Below are 20,687 nucleotides of genomic sequence, written 5' to 3' on the forward strand. Positions count from 1 at the left end.
CTTACTAGATAATAGACACGTAAATGTCTTTTGCTATTGTAATATATATTGCGGTTTTTCAGAAGCCTGCTCGCGGAGCAACTGATTAGTTAGTTGTATAAAAAATAATACCCGGTAGTTGTTATTTTGTTGCAATTTTGGAACCAATGGCCCATAGAGGCGCAACTAAGAAGACTATTTTTTTCCCATTTGAAATAATTTTTCCTCATTTAGAGTTATATTGTTTTTAAAAATCCAGTTACAGTGAATAACAATTATGAGGACGAGCTACTGAGCCGACAGTACAACTTGCGCGCTGAAGAATATATACAATAACAATTACAAATAAATTTTATTCAAATTGCTCATTTTAAAACTCTCCAATTTGGAAACACTTCATTTCGCAGATATTTTAATAAATCAAAAAACGTTTTGTTTGGATATCCCCTGCCAGCCCTAAAAATTGTTGGGTATATTTCAACAACACCTTGTGTATGCAACATTATTTGAGTGTATGTTAATATTGATTTAAAATTGTTTCCCAAATTTACTCAAAGATTAGCCGCACTATTTCTTGGATTAATTGTTCACCTGTGTTTTATATATTTAGATCATTTCCTCAACATTTAAGCCGAACCACATAGTTTCCGTTTCTACTTTAACATTAACAACTTGCCTGACTAATAAAACACTTACTACGCTGTCGTCAAATGTTTATAATTTATATGCAATTTCTCTCTTGAATCAAGTTGCAACTATATGTTTAAAGCTTTCACGCTCATGTACCTGGCTTTACATATGAACATCGTTGCAAATGAATTCCACATTGTTTAAGCTCAAATAAACTGTAAACGGTACGCGGATCCTAAATAAACTTAGGTATATAAATACTATGTGGTTGTTGGATTGTGTTCTTTGAAGGTATCCTCCAAAGAATCGGCATCTTTTGTAAATTGTTTACTTTGAAGTAATTTATGGAATTATGACTCTCAGCAATTTATCCATATCTGTCGTGAAATATAAATTGTTATTTTTTATACTAAATACAAAATAATGCAATTTTTAAACTTAAAACACAAATTTGAATCTCAGTGTCAAATATAAATCTGACGATGGTTCTCTAAGTTAAAGTTATAATATACAAACAAATGTTTTTGAAAAATTGCCCGACGTATAATTGAAGAATGCAGTTGATTCCATGTTTCTTAGCAATTAATGAAATTCGAGACTTTATAATTTAATTTAAAATCCTTTATTTTTCAGATCTTTTTCCGCACTGGTGTTGTTTCGCAGCTAGAAGCTCAGCGCGATGAACGGCTGGCTGGTGTTGTAATATCTCTTCAAGCCCATTGTAGAGGGTATTTGGCTCGCAGAAAGTTGCAGCAGAAGAAATTGCAAGATCTGGCTGTGAGATGCATTCAGAGAAATGTGAGAAAGTTTATGCTGGTGCGAGATTGGCCTTGGTGGAGGCTCCTGATTCGAGTCACTCCGCTGCTAAATGTTCATCGTACCGAAGAGGAGCTAAGAGCGAAAACGGTAAGTTTAAACACATTGTAGAGTGGGATTTTATAAAACTTTGTTAACTTATAAGATTTAATGTTTTATAAATGACCCAACAAAAGGCCAGGGAATGCAATTTAAAATGAATAAGTCTTTATAAGAAAAAACACAAAAATTTAATGAAATTTATAAGATGGAGCTCGTGTCTTGATAGGATAACTTCTCATCTAAATAATATCTCATAAATCATAATTGTTAATTGTAGCATTTGCCATGTAATATCAAAGTTTTCAGTGAGTCTTTACACGGCAAGTTTAAATTTGATTCATTCCTTTCATATCTATAGAGATATTTTCAGTTGGTAGTGATGCGCCCTGAATATATTTTTCTTTTATTGAGGGTTTAAACGGATTTAAGTAATTTAGTTCTATTTGAAGTTCTACCCAATACTTTCCATTAAGTACTGGTAATTTAGATCTATTGTGTTGTTTAAATCGTAGATTAAAATGTAGGATTTCATTTATTTCATTTAAAGTTGATATGAGTAAAACTGAAGCTCCATCTAAAAAGTTATATTTTAAAATTCAATTTCAAAAAGTTAATTAATTTTATTTCATTGGGAGCTAATGTTTATCAACGTTAACATATTCTGTCTGAATTTAATACGTGCCAATATCTTTCTGGTGTTTGCTCTGCATCAAGGATTTTCTATATACTTTTTATAATTAATATTGAAAAATACATTATTTTTATTAATGTACCTACATGATTTTTTCGATATAATTTAATAGTAATAAACACAGAAGGATTTTATTGATACAACCTAGTTCGATATGTAACTTTTGGTTGGGGCCAAAAAAAGAGGATTATAAAAACCCAGACGTTTCCTCGTGAACCAGGCGAGCCACCCTGTATATAGAACATTTAACTGGGTGATTGAAATTGGGTGTCATAATGAGGAATGTTTCACCTGGGAATAGGCAGGAAATAATGTAATAAAAAATGATTTTTACGAGAAACTGAGATATAAAGTAAATTAGAAAGTTTATAGCAATTTATTTGATAGCACTTGCAAATAACGTTTTTCTCATTAACACTACATAATCACATGATTCGTTATTCATAATTCAACAAGGTAATAGGGGAAATTAAATGGAATTATAAAGTCGTGACTAATCGATTGAGAAGAATTGAATAATTTAGCATCAGCGTTATTTAAAAGATTCATCCGAACTAATTCAGATCTTTGAAATTTGTTTTTCAATTGAGATTCGGAAACAATGATAATAAATAAGCAGCAATAAAACCGTGCTTTGATCGAAACCAGGAATACCAAGTATTGAGAACTATTGAAAGGTTTCGCGCATATTTTACTTGATTTCGACAAATTTATATGAGTGTATACTCTGATGACATCAACTTTTTTATCAACTTTTTTCAGCAGAAAATTGCCATATAACCACCATACATGTGAGGTTATCAGGTATCTGTGATGATTTGTGGATAAATTGTGGGATAAAATTGATGTCATAAAAGCACTGTCGAAACCAATGAAAATTTGGGAAAACATTTTAATGGCGGCTCGTATATGGCGTTAGTGCTTGTTTCTATCAAAACACGGTTTTAATTGTTGCTTATGAGTTATTCCGTGAGTAGATCTTTAGAAACCAATTGCGGCCACTTCCACGTTCTTTGACACGTCACTTTATCTTTCTCAGAATAATCAATTTGCGTATAATAAACAATACACTTTAGATTAATTTCCTTTCTCATGAAGAAGAGTTTACCTATCTAGTGTTCACAGGAAAGGTAAACTTGATGCTATGCGATATTGTTATCCGTTTTAACTTGTGAGGAGCCTAAAGAAAAAACTAACCACAAATCCATGGTAATGTAGGAAGCATTGCATCCGCAATAATTGCTATTGTGATTTTTTTTTTAATTAATTGAACTGTGATTTTGCCAAATAAGAAAATTTGCTTAACTTTAAGCAGGTCTTTTATGTGTAATGTTTCGTTATACTAATAGGCTGACAACGGGCCGATGAGCTACTTTTACAAAATGCTTAATGCGAAGAAGTAACTGAGGAAGCATGCATTTCCTTCACGCCAATTCTGAATGCACCTGTAAAGTGCATTTTAACCTTTCTTGCATTTTTCAACAAGTCAACGATTTCATTCCTTTATGAAATTATAAATCAAAAAGCTCTCCAAGAAACTGGATTAATGCATATTCAAGAACGTGTTAAACGAATTTTCTTCAAATGTTCTTTCACTAACTGCAGGGCATAGTAGCGAGTTTTCAGGAAATTACTTTTAAGTTCTCATAATTTTTATTAGCCGCCGTTGGGGACATAACTTTATTAGATTTATATTTAATTACATTTTATTTAATTTTTCGAATAGCATGACGATGCGAAAGTATCTCAATTATAGTATCTCGCGATGATCTCAAAACACTCTCATTAATATAATTCGCAATCATTAAAAGTACCAAAGATATTTAACGTAGTATAACAGCATTGTTTATTAAAATGACCAATGTGGTTACTGTATAGTTGAATTTTTCATACGTAAATATATTACACCGAAAGTCAGCAATCATAAAGTCATCTTATCAGCACTTTTACTGTACTAGAATTTGCTTTTCCCCGACAAATGGGCATATTTAAACTGGTTCTTTAAACTGAACCAATTATTAACACTGAAAGTAATCCAATTATAAAATGCTTTAAATCATGTTTATGGTCAAAGAGCTATTCTCGTAGTCGCGAAATTACATTTTGATGACGTACAGCTTGTATCCAATAATTAAAACCGAATTAAATCGCCTTTACAATAAACTCGGTGGCATATTTCTTTCGGAATGCCAATTCGAAAGTAAATAAGAGCATCTTTTAAATATACCGGCGCAAGACAAATTCGCTAAAAGGCGATTAATGTTTGCATTCGTACAGAAAGCAAGCACATTATTGCTTATCTGGCAAGCATCTATTTAACAAAATGTAATCGTTAAAGCAATATGTCTAATTATTATCTTACACATTTTACTAATTAAGTATGTTGAAAGATTATGTCGAAGAATGTTACGTGACACGATAATGCATGGTAATTACGCAATTCACTAGGCGAAGATGTTTATAACTATCAAAACTTGATTGAAAACGGAAGCCTTGATAGATTTTTATTCATTTCCTAGAAAGAAACTGTTTACTCAACACATTCCTTCTTGTATTTCTTATACGGCAGTTGTTGTTAACATAATGAATACTGGTTGAGATCGTGTGTCTCTTGAGTAATGGCATACATTATTTATCAACCTAGAGATTTCTTGGGAAATGCTTAAACCAAACATAGTCAAGGGTTTAATAAAAATTTACATTTAAAAGTAACTATAGTTGTACTTGCAAGAGCAAAGGAATCTATGAAGCATATTGGAAATGCACAGTTGCATTGGGAATTTTGAATTATCAATCTGTCAGTATGAATAGTTAAAGTAATTCAAATTGCAAAGTAAATAATTTTGATAATATCGGTTTTATTTAGTTATAACGTTTCTAATATATAATTTAAATCAAGAACATTTTTTTGTGGAATAAGGAATAATTTATCCCGCCAAAAGCCGTAAATTTTTTCTTTCTCCAAAAATGATGTGTCTGCCTAAGCCGAGCAATAAATCCCTTCATATAATTTAAAAGTTTAATTTTCTTAAATATCAAATAACATTTATTGGTCCTAAAGGGTGTGTGTTAGATATTTCCCAATTTTGTTGGGTCAACATAGACCGGACGTCTTTCCACCCATGATTGGTGCAGTAAAGACATGGTTAGTGATTTGATAGGCCACATATCGATTTGTATAGGTTGATTTACTTTGGTGCACGACTCGAATTTGTGGTTTGAATTAGCTTTTTATTGTATTCTACTGTTTGTTGTTGCTTTTTCGGGCAGTTGATAAAATGGTAAATTTAGAGCCGACATATCTTGAGCTTTAATTTTTCGTACTTCTGAATGCATTAATTGAACTTGTGCTGCTCATGCAATAAAACATGCTGTCGCCTGTTAACCGACTAGAGTTTTCCATATTATCCCAATAGCCTTTGCATAGACTGTACTATTATTGTTTCTTTCTTCATATGTTTTCTCCTAGTAAACGTTTTTTACCTTATCAGGGGATGAAAATTTCTTTTTGGGGAAGGGTATGCCCAATAATTCGTAATGCAATGCGCTCGATTCTCGTTGAAGTCGGAATGACTATATAAAGTCACAAGAATGTAAAGAGCAAATTATTATTAATTCTGAATCTATTACTACTGCAGTTTTCAGACTTGTCTCGACTCGATCAACGAAAAACTAGAATGTACTACCTAAATATATCAGCAAAGTCGTTTTACATTTATCGATATTGTTATAAAAAACCGCGACTTACTGACCGACTAAATATTGACAACCACAATAAATAATGAGAAAGGCAAAACAAAACTTTCTGATGGTTTTTACCAGTTTTTCCCATAAAGCAAATCTTCGGTTGACATGCGAATGCACGGCATGCATTATTTATCTTCTCTCCGTAGCACTCTGATTGAAGCGATTTTTTTCGATAACGACAAGTACACAGCCAATAACAAGAAGCGGTGAATGTTTTACTTTCCTAGGAATAATTCATTATTTTAAAAATACAATTTACATTTCGAAAGGATCTTTGCTTGTGGGAATGTTGTCGCTTGAATGCAAGCTCCATAGACGGGAAATTTAAACTTGTTCTCATTCTCAACTTTCACTTTGAGGGGACAATTTTTACATTGGAAAACACTACAAACTTAACTCTACAGAGTGTTTCGGGAATGTGCTGCATTAAAGTGTAATCAAAGACGTACAATTAAATAGGCAATTAAATTGGATGATTTTGTATTTTAAATTATAATTTTTGTTTTTTAAATTCTCGTTGATTTATCATTATTTTCATTTATTAAATAAGAGCAATTTTTTGTCCGTATCTTTTCTTAACACGCAAAACTGTCAAGTAGGCGGAATTTTATAGGTTTTTATATCTTATTTTTTCATTCCTATTAGAATCAGAAACTGCATCTCGAGATTGTTGGTGGTATTTTGCTGCCAATCATTTGAAACCCCCATTTGGTAACGTTAACTGTTAGCTGACACAGATATTGATTTATTTTTATTACAAAAAGTGTTTTTTAATCATGTGATATCGTTTTTATCATGTGATCGTTTGCAAACTTTTATTGATTGGCTTTTGAAATTTTGTTCTTGTTACTTTTTACAGCATATCTGTAAAACTTACTGTACATCTTTCCATTTGATTTTTAATTCTTAATATTTTCACTGTGTAAATTATCTTTTATTATTGGTTGAAGGAAATTTGTAGACTGTGTAGATTTGTGACTTCTTTTTGAATATCGGCGTAACATAGTTTTGATGAAATTAAATAACATCACAAAATACATCATGCTGATAATTCAAGTAAAACAATGTTTACTTTAACCTAACAAAATATCGATAGCATACAATTTTTGGAATTACGTTTTTGCGCTGTGCATTTTCTCTTTCATATTTAGGTCAGGCAACTTTAGTTGAAATTGACTCTGATATTGGTTGATCAAAATAAATAACATGAAAAATAGCTACCAAATTTACATCGTGATATGATAATTAAAGTGAACATTTAGGACAGAATTTCTGGATATTTTTATTAATTTCATGTTATTTTGTAGAAATTAAGTATGTTTTTGAATAATTATATAAATCAAGGAAAAGAACATAAAAAAGGAAAATCTGAGCCAGTTGTTTAACCAAGCTTGCGGGATTGATGGCTAAATATTTTCAAACCTTGTCGAAGTGCCGTATGCAAATTTGAAATGCTAATTTGAAATCCTCATGTATGTGCCAATGGTAATTTACCATTACCCGCTGATAAAGTTTAATCTTAACCCAGTAACTTCTAGTACTTTCTCCACCATCATCACCGAATTGTCAGGGTTTGTTGAACCTTTTCCTCGATTTTATTTATTAAATCGTCGGCTCGTCGAGATCGAATTCTTTTTTCGAAAGTAATTATTACGTTGTCCATTAATAATAATTTATGACGGCGAATTCGAGGTCAATTCAGCTTGATTGACTTGCAGAAAGTGTCCGATAATGTGCGTTAACCTTTTGTTGAAAATAAGTCTATTGTTACGATTTCACCCAGCACAATTTAAGCTACCTACCTGGTGTGTTGTTTGAACAGATAATCTTGTTGATTCATTTGATTTCTAATTTGTTAATGTGGTGAAGGGATTGAAGATGTATTCTTTGAACGTATGCAACACAGATTTACAATGACATTTAGTTGAACTCCTAAACAACTTTTATTTATTATTGCCCAATATTTATAAAATTTCAGTTTTACTTAGACCAAGATGTGTACATGATACATTTTTGGATATATTCACATAAATGCATATGATGGGGTAAAAATTAATTAATATGCGTTTTTTGTCATGAAATCATCAATTAGTTGCTTGCGTGTTTATTAAAATGAGTACACCTGAAGAATATGATGCTCAAATATTAAGGGCAACGTTCAACAGTAGGCAGTTTCGTTTTTGAAGCAGTTAAATGTACAGTTTAATTCGCATAAACGGCTCCAAAAGTCTACGAAATTTTATCGAATTTACTGGAGAAGCCATCAAATTTATGAAAATTAACATGGAATTAACTATTGAATAAATTAATTTTTCAATGTTGTATTATCTTATTTAATATTGAACTAATACACGACTTGAACATTCATTTTAAATAGTCGGTTTCGCTTGTACTGAAACATCGCTTAATTACACTTTAACATTACACACTCTACTGGTAATAATTCTAGTTCCTATTATTTTAATTCAATTAGCTGATAATTTAACTACAATCTGAAGATCTCTCATAACTACGAGAATGAGCTAGCTAATAACGAAGCAAATATTTCCTACTTTTTCGACATATTTTGGAACAATAAAAATACATTAATTTTATTATTTAATAGACTTACTATTGTTTTATATGAAAATGAAGATAAACATAATGTTGGTATAAAAACATACATTTGTACGGTTTAGTCGATTTACACCTAATGAGTTTATTTCAATGGTGATGGGCTATTCTATTGTTCGTTTTTTACTGAAATACTTTCAAACAATGAAATACGTTAAGTTTGCGATTTTAGAAACAGAAGCACCGGAAGTGTTATTTAGCATTTTGGTAACAATGGGATAATAATAAAACCATGTTGACATAATATATCTTTGCATTCTCATGGCCCAATTTTTTTGAATTATATTTATTTGCCTGTGCTGGTTTTTCAAAGCGCCAACAAACTTGGAGCCAAGTTTAATCGTAAGTTATTTGGAAAATTGTTTAGGTTGAATATTAACTGTTCAGCAATTTTTTTACTTGACGGTTTCTATATTTTTTTCCGCAAAATTTTCTTAATGCTTACAAATGCTGAAAAATGCTTACAGTAGGAATAAAACGATATTGATGAAATCTGATTATGTAAAAATATTATTTTGTTGTGATTTATTGGATTGAAATAATAAAACTACAGTAGAAAAATGTTAGCCACAATTATCTAATAATACTGACATTATTACACAAAACAGAAAGTAGTGTGGTGAAAACATCGACACAACCAATACAATATGTACTGCACTCAAGTAAATTTGTCGTTTTTCTATTTCGCCACGGACTATACTGAGAATTCGGAAATCCAAAGCTATTAGTGCTAAATCATTTTAGCCAGTTTACAAATTATTAAGCTAAAATTTTCACGTAGGCTGCCTAAAAATCGTGAAATTGAACGCCAACAATGAGAACTGTTTGACGAAGCAAAACCATTCAATCTAATAAACTCTAGAAAATTTTATTTAGAAATATATCAGCATAATGAGTAAATTGAGGCTAATTAATAGGTTCTGAAATTGCTACGCATTGGAAATTCCGTATACAATTAATTGTATATAATTTGCTATTTTGATTTATAATGTGCTAAAAATTCCAATTCGGTATCAATTTTGCGACGTCGATTGATGTTTATGATTAATTGCTGTCCTTAGGCATAGAGTAGCTATAATCAACTGTATATGTCGGACAAGTAGCTGATAAATCGATTCTAAACAAACGGTAGTCTGGAACTAGTCAAGATGCTCATTTACATTCCAAAGATTAAGATACTATTTGCCCTGGGACATCTGGAGGCGTGGGACATATAAACAATATATATGCAACATGTTTGTCGGTGCTAAGTGTTTCTGAAGTTTATGCATATGTACAATTAACATGGGTCTTTTAAGCAAATATAAATTAGATGCAACTAACTTGCATCCTTTATTATTTGCTAGAATTCGTCAGATGAGCATCTAAATTATCGTATGAAACAGGTCCTTAAAATTAATTTTTATATACATTTTATCTTTCTTTAGAGAATATGTTTTCTTACCTAATTTGAATTGCTTTATAAAAGTAGCATTAACAAAGTTCTTAGGATTTGTCTTCGTGACCATCCAAAAATGGGCACTGTTTATAATTATAGATATAGATATGTTTGGAATCAACTTATTTAGTTGGCAATATTAAATCATTTGAAATTGACGGCAACATCCTATAAAATCTTGTTGTTTTTTCTGAAAACTGGTGAAACCTCGAGAGCTGCAAGTATTATGTACTATTTAATAACCAGTTTTCGTTACCTATTAAAAAGTGGAGTTTATCCAATTAGAGCTCGTCGATTTTCTATCAGTTTAAATTAAACGTTGCTTTTTTGGTTCAGAGAAAGCCTTTTGTTATGTAACAGTAACATATATCAATTTATGCAAATAGTATGCAAATGAATCTAATCTTTCTTGCAATCCATCTTGGAAAGTATTTGGCTATCTTTACGGCCAGGAATGCTTATGTTAATAACGTTATTCGTAAAAGAACGTAGACCTCCTACACAAGTGTGTAGTTCCCGTTAAACGTTATAAAGCTATTAAGATTGAAATTCAGATTACTCAAAGATAATTTTTGCTTCCCAACTTTTACTTTTGCATATTTGTAAATCCATCTGTGTTAGTGCCAAAGCTCTTTGCTTAAACTTACATTTTTTATAATAATGCTTCTTGTTCTGGGCTTATATTTTATATTCTGTATTTTTGCTTATGATAGAAATTATTATATTTATTGAACCATCTCAATTCTCGCAAAAGTTATAAAAAATACGTAATCAGACGTCTTAGTCTTTTTTCTCTTGGAGAAAGTGCTCATAAATGGAATTGGTTTTAAAAAAGGAAAGGGGTTTGAAAAATTTTGGGAAAAAAATTCGAGAATCTAATTCTACTATTTCAGTTGCTTAAGGAATATTTTTAAAATATTAAAATCAAACGTACATGCTTTCGGATAAATAATAGTTGTTTTTATAAGTTAAATGATTGAGTCCATTAAAGTATTATCGTTTGAGTATCTGATCTAATCCCTGCAGACTTTTTTCTGGATTATATATGAATTGATCAAATGAAATCACTCTTCCATTCTTATTGATGCTCGTTGTACATTTGTCTCTCTGTAACTGATGTATTTGTTTTCTTCGGGTTTTTTATTTATGCATTTATGTGGCGGTGTGGTGATTCGAATAGAGGGTCTATTAAATTGTAGGTAGCAAACTATTTATCAACAGTTATGTCTATGTATTACCTGTCGATGTTTTATTTGCGTTTTATTGTTATTATACATTATATTTTTTGAAAACTGTAAATATTTGACGTTGCGGTTATTGACTTCCCTTCGTAGACCTTAAATGTCCTTCTAGCCATCAGTTCTAGATTTCATTTATTGAGTAGTAAATAGAAAATAAAAAGTACAAAGTAAATATATGGTTATTATTACTGATATGTTGCTGCTTTCTATCATTATGGTAAATTTTGTGTCTATCTGTATGATATACTATCAGCGCATGTGAGGCGTTGTATTCACAAATCTTTCCGTTAAATCTTGTATTAATTTGATTCGGGCCCTGTGTATTCACTTTAGTTTTTTTATTCAATATTTCTCTAGTAAATGTATAAGAATAGCAGAAAAGTGCACTAGTTTTCCATTGATCTATGGATTACTTTATTTGTAATTTAAGTTAGTTTTATAGTCGATAAAGCCAATTTTCTATCACAATAGTACTTCTATGATTATTTCCAGCGATCTTATGGACCCGTTTTTTATACATGGATGTAGGAAGTTCTTACCTTACGATGCAATGCATATACAAGCTTGTATCTATTGTTAGTCGATTATATTCAAACTAAACCAATTGAAAATATTCTCAAATAAATCATTGTGAAATTTGCCAATTAATTTTGCTGCTAATTTAAATTCAACCGAACGTGATAAATAACTTTGAGTAAACACCTGTTGAAACTGGCAAAGTTAAATGTCGAAAATTGTACAATTCATCTCAAATATAAGTAACGTTCGTAATTCGTTTTATCAATTATTGCTGTTGAAACTGAAAGTTTAACATTAGTAAACTTCCCGTATTAAGTGAATCCGACCAGGAAATCATTATATTACTAAAATACATCATTATGCAAACTCATCGAATGTAAGTAAGGCTCATCTTCTTCTCTTGTAATTTAAAGCAGAACGTAATCTAACGTGCCCTATTTTATTTAGCCCTTTTGCACGAACAATAATCATGCAGTCCTAGAATCATAATTCACTCAGTGTATTTCATGTAAATTGAAATAAAACTGCACATTCAATATCATTACCTGGCTAGCGTGAATATGTAAACTTGGCTTATTTACAGTATTCTCTCGGAATATTTTAATTATTTTGCTTTATTATATTCAAAATACTTTCCCTGCCTTTCATTGTTTCAAGGAAATTCTTTAATATTTGCGCTCTTTGTGCTTAGTATCGGTTGATCTAGTCTGTAACCAGTATAAGGCTTGATAAATATTAATTGTGGTATGATTGGACGTTGTGTGATTTAAAGATGTAAGCAATTTTTCGTATTCTGAACTTATTAACGATTCATTATTTAGATCAAGTTTTTTGTCATCAAACTTTGTGTATTAGTTACTTAGCTGGATATGTAACGTGTATTAAGCGCATTCGTGGTTCTAGTAGCATATGTAATTGGTTTTTCTAAGAGCAAAGAGCACGTTTCCTGTTAAGTTCCATATTAATGTGACGCTAATACTCGAAGGTATCAATGCAATTTAAATTTTTTATATTTCATAGAATTTTACAAGAAACATCTTAATACCTGAATATACTGCAAATTGACCGTTACCCAGAAAATACAATTTGACTAGTACTCCACTGCTGTTGCAGTTTTTGCAAAAAGTTAAGCATTTTCGGAGTCACAACAAAGTTTTTCTTTGACGAGTTTGGAGACAAAATCTGCTTTAAAAGTGCTTTTACACAGCTTCAATTGCATATCGATTCGCATTCTTTTAAATTTTGTTGCGTTGATTTGGATTAATTAATCTGAAGATGATTTGCAAACAGCATTCATTCAGAAATGAATGCAAAAAAACAAAAATAAGACATAATAAAAGTAGTAAACCTTTTAACCTTAACACATCAAGTTATATAAAGGGACACTTTACAGCTACTATATTATGACAGCAGATAAGTAAAATTCAAAAATATTTAGTGCGAAGCATGATTGGATACGTTGCGTACTTTATATAAATCTGCAAATTAGTTTAAATCTTTGTTATTCCTTTCATTTAATTTTGTGAGAAAAGTTCGCTTTTAATCAGACATGCACACATTTTAATCTTGTGCCATGTAATTATCTTTCTTGTGTTACATACGTGAATATTTATTTAAAAGTAAAGTCTCAAATGTATTTTCAAAGGAAATTATTATTTTACAGCAATACCCTTAAGGAACTGGTTTGCCTGCATAGATAGCAATATATTTCTTGACAGCTTATTAAGCTCGCCATGAGATGAAAAACGTTCTATCAGAATGAATCGTGTGAGAATGAAGCGAAGATGCATACTTTTTTATTTTTATATTAAATATTCAGAGAATAGAGTAACCATATAAATATCGTACATTTTATACACCAGTGTAAATTTAATGCGGTATAAAAACTAATTTATCGTAGACATGTCATCTTTTGGAAACTTATCTTAAATTATATCTCAATAGTAACTTAAAAGGTAGTTTTTTAAATCTGATTTATAAAATAATACTATTTTATTAGAACATCAAACTATCAAGACCACTATGACCATCCGTTCAAAACCTGAGATCTCTTTCTTGAGAAGAAAGTAAAATTTTAAACGGACATATTTCGAAACCGTAAATTATGTTTTTGATTTTAATGTTTTTTCTAGTTAAATGCTCTCCATAATAATTTAAAGCACTCCGGTAGCAGGTTTGCAGAATATTAATTATCGTTCAGACGATATAAAATGATGGACACACCTAAGCTTAGATAATTGGATAATTAGACACCATTTTGCATTCCGAAAAGCTTTTGTGGCCTTAATACATGCCAAATATACCACTGCAATTTCCCAGCTAAATATTTGCTAAAATGGACGTTAATTTAGTCAACTGTAAACGCATTGCGAAAGAAAAACTGGCAAACATTATCAATTACGAAATAAATTCCGCCATGATTTTACGCGACACTACTCCTGAAAATTATAGTCGATGGCCTCAGATTTCTTTCGTAATAAGATGCTCCACATTGTTTGGTGCGTTTACACAACAGGGTAATTGGATCTTTGTCACCACCTCTTTGGAATAGATTACAAAAACTGACCTTACAATACATACAATACATGGACGTGTTGAATTACAAATACTCATGAATTTGCAAGCAGAGAGAAAAATTTGCGTTCAATTAAATCATGTTCATGATTATGGTTTTTGTGATGGTTTTCTAGTAACTGAAATTTTTTAAACATATCCTACCCCGTTCATATCAATTATTCGTTAAACTCAAGATATCTTTTATTATTCGCGGATTTACTTACAAAATTCTCCGTTTAATCGCTATTATAACCAAATTAAACTATTAAGCTTTTATCAAGTACATCTATAAAAAGGCCTACAACCTACCATTCGAGTCGTTTTTCAGTCATTATCTTTGCAAAGATACTGTGCTGTGTTCAAGGAACCTTGAAGCTATAACAATTGTGTTATTATTTCGCAGTTTGACGTGATTGTCTCGAATGAGACGAAAAACGATGTTGGCGAGACTATTAAAAAAGATCGTCTTCTCTGGAACTAAGTTGTAACAGCATGTAGCGTTTGGGTTGAAGGCTGCAATTTTCTACCCATACCTTCTATCATCTATCATAAATCTATTGATGCTCTTTAATCTGCAGTTTTCACAACTATTTTTGCATCAATCGAACTATCAATGAACCATAAATTATATATAACAAGCTGCTTTTAAGAACTTTTCTGAATTATGCTTGTTGATCATATTTATATATGATTTGATTCAGTTACTAGCGTTGTTTAAAGAAACAGGTTGATGATGTGTTTAATCAAAATATTCTTTCTGAAGATAGATTTTAGACGTCTTGATGGGGCTTCGGGCATTTTTCCGGTTCAGCATTTTATTCGATAAATCACCTTTACTTTTAATTAAACACACACTTTTAATAAAACACAAGCTTTATTGCTGTATTTTTAGCTGAGATCTTAAATGTTTTGAAATTATTAATGTTTGATTTGAGAAATGTATCTATTGTTTTAATTACAGGCTGAACTTGAAGCGCTGAAAACAAAACTTCACAAAATTGACACTGAAAGGACATCCTTGAAGAACGACAATGACCTATTAGAAGCCAAGGTATGTATGCAAACCATTTTCCAGAGTAGAAAAGCTTATTATAACCACTGCTTGAAGTTACTTGAAAAAAATGTTGGTCTTATAAAATCCAGAACGTCATTTTATATATAGAGCGTCGTATTGAAGTTAAAGCTAGAAATCTACCCAAGGCATGTTAAAAAGCAATTAAATTGTAAATGTGCCTCATTGACCCACACATTTGTTATTAACAAATTATAGAGTTAGGTGTCCCAGTTACATCATTTGAACTTAAAGTCTTCACTATTCGGCCTGGCTTTTTCTATGTTAAATTCTTTCACTTGGAAGCTATGAAGAAACGAAAATGCTAAATTAAATATGCGTAACGTCGAAATTCGACGTGGCCACATTATATCACGTTAGATTTCAGACGTGATTGGGCGTTATTTAAATGCTCATTTAATGTGGTTCAAGTTAATAACAACAGTCAATAGATAGCGGCAGAATGTTTATAGGCAGAATAGCGGCGTTTTGGCCATATTTAAGCCATCATCAGGGCTGTAGAGCGAAAACATTTTGTAAACGTTGTTTCATGATCTATAATATAAAATGATTCATTCAGTCATTGATGTAAAAGAAGCGAAACAGGCACAAAAGTAAAATAAAATATGAAGAAAATCAAATAAAAAGAAGTAAAATCAAATAAGAATAGGCAAAAACAATATTTTTTTACAAAATTCTTGTTGGCTATTATATTATCTATATATAGATATTATACAAAAAGAAGCAATATTGTTTAGCGGTAATTTAGAAACATAATACACAAACGAAAAATAAAGAATACACTGGTATCCTAGAGAGAGTACTCTGGTACATTTAATTTCAAATGTTTGCCTTCATGTTCTTGAAGAATCATTAATTTAACTTGTCCCACATTATAACACGGAAAATTTCGTATTTTCTTATGTTCCCTTATTCTTCTTAATATTTACACAAAAAACATGTTAAATAAATTCTGGTGATATACACAAATAAAAACACGTATTAACTCTTTATTTATAGGTACATTTTCTTTCGTTTAATACTTTTATTTTTACTTTTGATAAATAATGGTGATGATGCATAGTATAATTAGCCGTGCATTCATCAGAGAACCGACATTTGATCTCTGAAAGAACATCCATGCGTGAAAATTAAGTTTAATTTAGTAACATCTATTTAGTAGAAATCTGCTTTCATTTATTTAAATCTTTAATTTTAAAATACTGTTAAACTACTACTGATGATTTTCCTTTTTATTTTCCAAGATTCACCTTTTTACATAACATAACTATTAAAGTATCTACATACATACTATTTAAACAACAATGGAACTAATTCGGATCATTTACAGTCATATAGGTCATATTTTAAAGGATTAACGTCTTCTTTTTGGGCATTATTGATTATCTGAATGTTAAAGCCGAGGTTTAAGAAAATGGAAAACTCAAAAGAGAATAAACTAATGACGCCAGTTAATTAGCTCTTCGTAAGAAAGTTCACTAACTAACTACATCCTGCTGATGAGTGAGTGGAAATGATAAATAATGACAGAAAGACTATTTGCTCATCATTTGGAATATTGTGTGTAGGTAATGGGGGCCATTTGTAACAATTTAAAATAAAATAATTTATAGCAACTAATTACGAAGATTTGAAAACCATAGCAAACTTCTTAATGCATAAACTATTATATACATTTTGAAAACAGGCAGCAATTTATGGGGCATACAATTTGTTTAACATTACATTATACATTATAACATTGGTTTACTTGAATAATATACCAAGTGTGTCATTTAAACATTTTTACTAAGTTTATGTTTAGGTCCCTCTTAAACTTACATTTATGGTGAAAGTTGAGCATCAAACATAAAAATTTGAATTTTCGCTAGGCTGTTAAAGTTTGGCTGACTATGTGCAGTATAATTGAATTCAATACATTAATATTCAGTTTAACATTTTTCTGAAGTGTCACCGTGAGTTTCTCAATCTAAACGAATTACAATTTTCTATATTTGTCACTTAGTTTTCTGTAAAGTGTTTTATTTTATATAACGCAAGATTTTCCAGATGAATCTGTCTTGTTTTCTTATTTATTTTATACCCCATGAATGTGTCGCTTCAGTAAACCACCAGGTGAGGGGAATATCAGGAAATAATAAGGAACATATAGGCAAACACCGCCAAAGTGATATAAATTTTATGCGTATTCATCAGTTTATCTTGTACGAAAGCTATAGATTAACATATGTACAAATAGAGTATTTTAAGGCCTAATATTGTAAAATATTGCCATATATAATTTTCATGACATTTTAGTACCAATTTTTCATAAATTTATTGGCAATATTAGGTCATAGAGGATCTAATCGTTTAGACCACACAACCTGCGACTGCTCTCAATCGTTCCTACGTTACTATTCTTATTTAGGATATTCTTCTATATGTTTCTATTAAACTCTGATAGTACGTATATAGGAATATACCGACTGTTATGCCAATATAATATTCCCGTTAAAATTATAAATTTTTAAAACTTTTTTATTTTCTCGATTGGTTCTGTATTTTGCGTACGCCTCCGAAATGACTTCAAAAGGCCCGGCTGTTTCTCTAAAAAAAATTGTTTCACTTTCTAAATTTCAATTATTTTGTGTGCCATGAGTAATGCAAAAAATACTCTATAGGCTATTAATATCGCTAATGAGTTGATGCTATCAATCCATGTTGCGGTATTCACGTTTATTTCTGAGACACTGCTTATTGCGATTTAATTTTGCTGAGTCATGTATCATTTGGAAATACTAATTTTATATACCTATAACTATAATAAAGATAGCAGATTCTAATTAGAAATGTGGTTCTTATGGTTCAAAGTATCCACGCTACATTACTGAATAAGGACTATCTTGAAATTTGGGTTTTAATGTCTGTTGTTCTTAAGTTATATTGCAAATATAATCAATCTTAACATTTAATGAATAATTCAAGACTATTACCATGGGATGCCACAGATAAGATTGACTCAAAGGGTTATCTACCATCTTGTTATCATGCTAATAGTAGAAGGATCATTTGCAATAGGTATTGTAGCGATAAGGACGAATTTTAAATGTTGCATGCGTAATTGGCATATTCAAAATTCATAGTTGCATTACGATCGCATTATTCTGAATTACCTACGAGATTATGGCAGCGTCATCTAATCGCCAACATTAAAAACGACTTGCATATACTCTTGGTTAATTTGTTGAACTATGTAAATTTTTCCTTCGTATGTGGATAAATATGTACTTCCTTATTTCGATAACTTAATTTATCACATTTAGAATTGCACGAGTTAAGGCACATTGATGTACTAACTTTTACAGAAAGTAAGACAATTAGCGTCAAAATATTCTGCAGTTGATAACTATCTCCTAGCAAAATCTACATGCCATTAAGACTGTTTTGCAATAAAAACAATTTTTAACAGACGAGGAAATCCTGAGTTTGATTGCTGCAAACATAGTAGGCTGGAATAATGGGAAAGGATCCAAATAGCAAATGTAAAGTTAATATGTGGAGACCTATTAATAGATCAATTCATTTAACCACTGCTTGGGTACCGCTCCAGTGTATCATTTTAATTATCGGCTACATTTGTCTCGGTTAGACTGAACTAATAACTTGTAGGCTTCAGTTTGAAAATTTCGAAAATTTATTATCTTTGATTTGACAAATACCTATTGAAAATAAATATTGGTTTAAAACATTCATTCGAAATAAAATAAAAATACTTTCTATTCCCTTCGTACTTAATCTGTGAGAAAAGGTGACGGCGTGGGATTGGTTTTATCATAAAACCAACTGTCTCTAGTCTCTAGTAGCTTTTTGGTACGAATCATCTACGCCATTCTACACATTCGTGAGTGATGCTTTCGGATATAGTCATGTTAATTTCTAAGCTATAGTTACTGCTGGCGTCCTTTATTCTGTTGATTAGTTCATGTAAGTTGTCATCTTGTTAGTGAAATCCACATTATCATCTGCGTACCGGATGTTGTTCATTCGTTCTCCATTCAGCAGAATTCCCATTTCGGCATTCTCAAGGGCCTCTTTAAAGACTTCCTCCGAGTAGAGATTAAATATGAGTTGTGACAGGATACAGCCCTTTCTAACTCCTCAAAGAATGTTTACTGTGTCGGTTTGCTGTTCCATATTAATTTTAATAACAGCTGATTGACTCCAGTAAAGGTTTCGGATGATCCTTAGATATTTATTATCCATCCCCGTATTCATCAAAACGGCCATAATCTTTTCCTGCTTTGTCCTATCGAACCTCTTCTGGTAGTCTAAAACATGTAAAAATATTAGCGTTCATATCCCTACAGCGCCGGAACAGTACTTGTAGACAGAAAAATGCACCTCGTGTACACATGCCCTTCCTAAATCCAAACTGCTTATGTGACACTCTTTCCTCCCAGATCTTATAGATTATTCGATTAATGATTTTAAGGAACAGCTTTAGCATGTGCAATGTTTTAAGGAACAACTTTAGCACTCATACGACTAATTGTTCTGTAGTCACCACCGTTTTGGCTCCCTGTCTCTTTGGTAACGTTATAAATTCAGAGATAAGCCATTCCTTTGAAATGATCGCAGTATTGTAGATGCTATTAAAAATGCCAGTCAGGAATGTGATGGACTGTGAAGAAGTTTGATTGGGCGGTGGGCCTCCTTTCTTATAAAAAAATAACTATTCTATATACTTCTTTCAAGTTTCGTTAATACCTTCTCTATCTACAATCAGCTCTCCTGCATCATTTACAAGTTTTCCCAAATTTTTCCTTTTGACCCTTTCTGTAACTTCTTTCACCTTCCTGTGTACATTGAGCTCATCCAATCTGCTTTGCAAAATTCTATTTTCTGGCACTTGTCATCCAACTCTTTCTGTCTCGCATCTCTAATTTTCCTCTGCATGTCTCTTTGTATGCTTTTGCATGTTGAGGAACTTTTGTTTTCTCCGTTCGTYMATGAGTAACAAAATTTSATCTGTCATCCATGAGTTACGTTTCGCTCCATCATTCTTCAGGAACCTATCTTTGACATTAGCTGTTGTTTCAGCAAATATCATTATCTGTTTTTYCGTGTTATRAGTCTCCTTGCAATCAGTCTGCATCTGTCGTTAATGTCCTTCTTTACTTGGTTCCTYATTGTGTCATTCTTAAGTTTCCTTAGAATATGTTTTGGTTGTTTTGCTTTATGTTTAATCTTAAATTTTCTCCTATACTGTCGTAGCTCTAAGTGGGTTCTGGTCCGACTGTATGTCTGCGCCTGGGTTCACGCTTGTGAAGCTGTTTCTATATCTTCGATTTATTAAGATAT

At 31.2% G+C, this 20,687-nt stretch overlaps 1 protein-coding gene across 7 annotated transcripts in view; it reads left to right on the top strand.

Moving 5' to 3' along the window:
* LOC109537778 (unconventional myosin-XVIIIa) overlaps window positions 1-20,687 on the top strand; it is a 158,599-nt gene that overhangs the window by 113,444 nt on the left and 24,468 nt on the right. For all 7 annotated transcript variants that reach the window (XM_019904657.2, XM_019904659.2, XM_019904658.2 and 4 more), the window contains 2 exons: window positions 1,243-1,515; window positions 15,234-15,323. In XM_019904657.2, coding sequence (XP_019760216.2) covers window positions 1,243-1,515; window positions 15,234-15,323 — 363 coding nt within the window. The remainder of the gene's footprint in view (window positions 1-1,242; window positions 1,516-15,233; window positions 15,324-20,687) is intronic.

Source organism: Dendroctonus ponderosae, unplaced genomic scaffold, assembly GCF_020466585.1.
Source record: "Dendroctonus ponderosae isolate FM_Combo_2020 unplaced genomic scaffold, Dpon_F_20191213v2 Dpon_F_20191213_4, whole genome shotgun sequence".
Taxonomy (NCBI): Eukaryota; Metazoa; Arthropoda; class Insecta; order Coleoptera; family Curculionidae; genus Dendroctonus; species Dendroctonus ponderosae.